The sequence below is a fragment of the Cryptomeria japonica genome, chromosome 8, assembly GCF_030272615.1.
Source record: "Cryptomeria japonica chromosome 8, Sugi_1.0, whole genome shotgun sequence".
NCBI lineage: Eukaryota > Viridiplantae > Streptophyta > Pinopsida > Cupressales > Cupressaceae > Cryptomeria > Cryptomeria japonica.
In genome coordinates, this window is record NC_081412.1 from 726,873,328 (window position 1) to 726,875,735 (window position 2,408).

At 34.5% G+C, this 2,408-nt stretch overlaps 1 protein-coding gene across 1 annotated transcript; it reads right to left on the bottom strand.

Moving 5' to 3' along the window:
• Nucleotides 1-612: 612 nt before the first annotated feature.
• LOC131046766 (ethylene-responsive transcription factor ERF098-like) lies at nucleotides 613-1,405 on the bottom strand. Its single transcript, XM_057980556.2, has one exon. The coding sequence runs from the start codon at nucleotides 1,403-1,405 to the stop codon at nucleotides 638-640; it is 768 nt and encodes a 255-aa protein (XP_057836539.2). The 3' UTR covers nucleotides 613-637.
• Between the last annotated feature and the right edge of the window lie 1,003 nt (nucleotides 1,406-2,408).

The window sequence follows — 2,408 nt, forward strand, 5'->3', positions numbered from 1 at the left end:
GATTCTGTAAACATTTTTCCATCAGTATTTTAGATCATATTTCATGATCCATCATTAGACCAAAGTGAGCCAAAAATGAGAACAACTTACTACAAACTGTTTAGATATGATGTTTTCAAGTGAACTATACCAATAGTGAAAGGAATTGAAGGCCTTTAAAAATAATTTAGATTAAAACAGAAACAAAGAGTTGAATAGCTAATTTCATAAAATTAAATCAAATTTCTCACAGAAATTGTTTGACATATTCTAGATATAATTGTGTAAACATATTTTATTATTTAAAATTATATTTCATGAACCGTCGTGTGAATCAAATAAATAAGTTAGAAATTAATGTTTTCAATTGAATTATACCAGTAACCAGTCAAAATAATTAAAGATAAAAACAGTTCACATTTGGAAGACATTTGGATGACAGTGAATCTAGATTGGTGGATAGAAACAAAGGGTTAAATAACAAATTTCATTAAACCAAACCAAGACTCTCACAGAAACCCCAATGACCTCGCAGATTGGAATAATATTTCTATACAGCTTTTGTGTTCTGACAGGCATTTACGAAATATTTAGGTCTTATGTGTATAAACTGGAAAGTTTGGCTCAGAGTCAACCATGATTATAAAAGACTGTGGGACTAAGAAATTAGCTGCTCATCTAAAGAACCAGAGAACCAGGAAGCAGTTATTCTTTCACTAGTGAAAAGAAGCTCTTCCAAATAATCTACACCCATATCCTCCAATTCTATCACAAATCTCTCACTGCTTGCACATGTACTTTCTTCTTTTTCTTCTTCTGTAATCTGACATCCTCCATCAAGAGACTCTTTCTCTTCACTGAATTCATCTGGCATCATGAAAGAGGGGGTGAATATAGGAAAGTTGAGGATGGCTCTGGGTCCTCTAATGCTGAGGGCAGCCCTGTCATAAGCCATGGCTGCATCCTCTGCACTGTCAAATGTTCCAAGCCACATCCTCATTCCTCTTCTTCTTGAATCTCTGATTTCAGCCGCATATTTCCCCCATGGCCTCCTTCTTACTCCTCTGTAATGTTTCTCTCCATCCATTCGTGACTTCTTCTTACTCACACTCCCAATTTCAGCTTTACCATTCATGGGCTCATAACACCCTTCAATGGCCGCATTCTTCATAACTCCATTCAAAACCAAGTCCGCCTCTGAGCCAATTTCATTGCAGAGACTCACTTCTTGAGCAGAATTCATGGTTTCTGAATATGCAGCATCCACGAATGATTCTGGTTCATCTTCATAAGGACCATAACCTAGAGAAGAAGAAGATGGTATATAATTTATACTTCTTTTCTTCACATGGATGGATTCATTATATTGGGCTTTTCTCTTCAGATTACTTCCCACAAAATTGCTCTCCCCCTTAGAAGAATCCATTCCTTCCAAGTTTTTGTTCTTGTGCCCTAGGATTTGGGAATGTTGCCTATTTATAATCAAGAGAGTGGAATAATATATTACTTTTCATTGTTGACTGCTGTTACGCACAGGAGACTGCTGTCAACGTTTGAGAATACTAAATTTGTAAATGCTTGCACGAATGGCCTGTGTGGACCTCATTGACTGATACTCGCGCGTGCTTGACTGATTGATAAAAAAGACTGGGTTTTTTTAAGTCTTTTCACATTGTAAGAGGACAAAATATCTGTAATTTTAATGCTGGTCCATTTTGGCTCCTCAGACTTTTTTAATATTATTACACGTGGGGGCAAAACCATTTGCAGGCTTCCTTTTCATGGACGTTGAATACAGCACTGGTTAATTATAGCATGCCGTGAGCCCACAGAATTAGGGTTGCACTTTTGAGGTATTGATCAAAGTTGGGTAAGAAACAATTGAGTGACCGCATTCCCTTTGTAAAAAGACTTGAACTCGGATCTAAGCTTTCGAATTATATGATTTGTTAATGCATCACATTTAGATATGCTTTGAAAAGTAGAATTTGAATAACTTATAATAAGTTATTGCAGTGGTAATCGTTTGTTTTTTTAATTTAAATTCGATTCAAATTGTATGTTCTAAATATTTTAATTTTATTTTAGATATTAAAGTATAATTTTAAGATTTGTTTCTGTGTTATAAGATTTAATATCAGAAAGTAAAATTTATATATTTATATTAATTTTTTTTTGAATTAAATATAAAAGATTAAAAAAGGAGGATTACATTAGAGTCAGCAAACCATTAGATTAAAACCTTGAGTCCACCCATAAACACCTTCTACAGAATTTTAGCCAAGACGTCCATATACAAAAAGATCTAAGAAAAGATAACAAAGAGTATCAACATAGCCATAAGAGCAAATTACATGGAAGTGAAACAATATTCTAACTGAACTCAAGTTCTCCATCTCGAGGATCATTCTTAGCCAGGGGGATCCAGG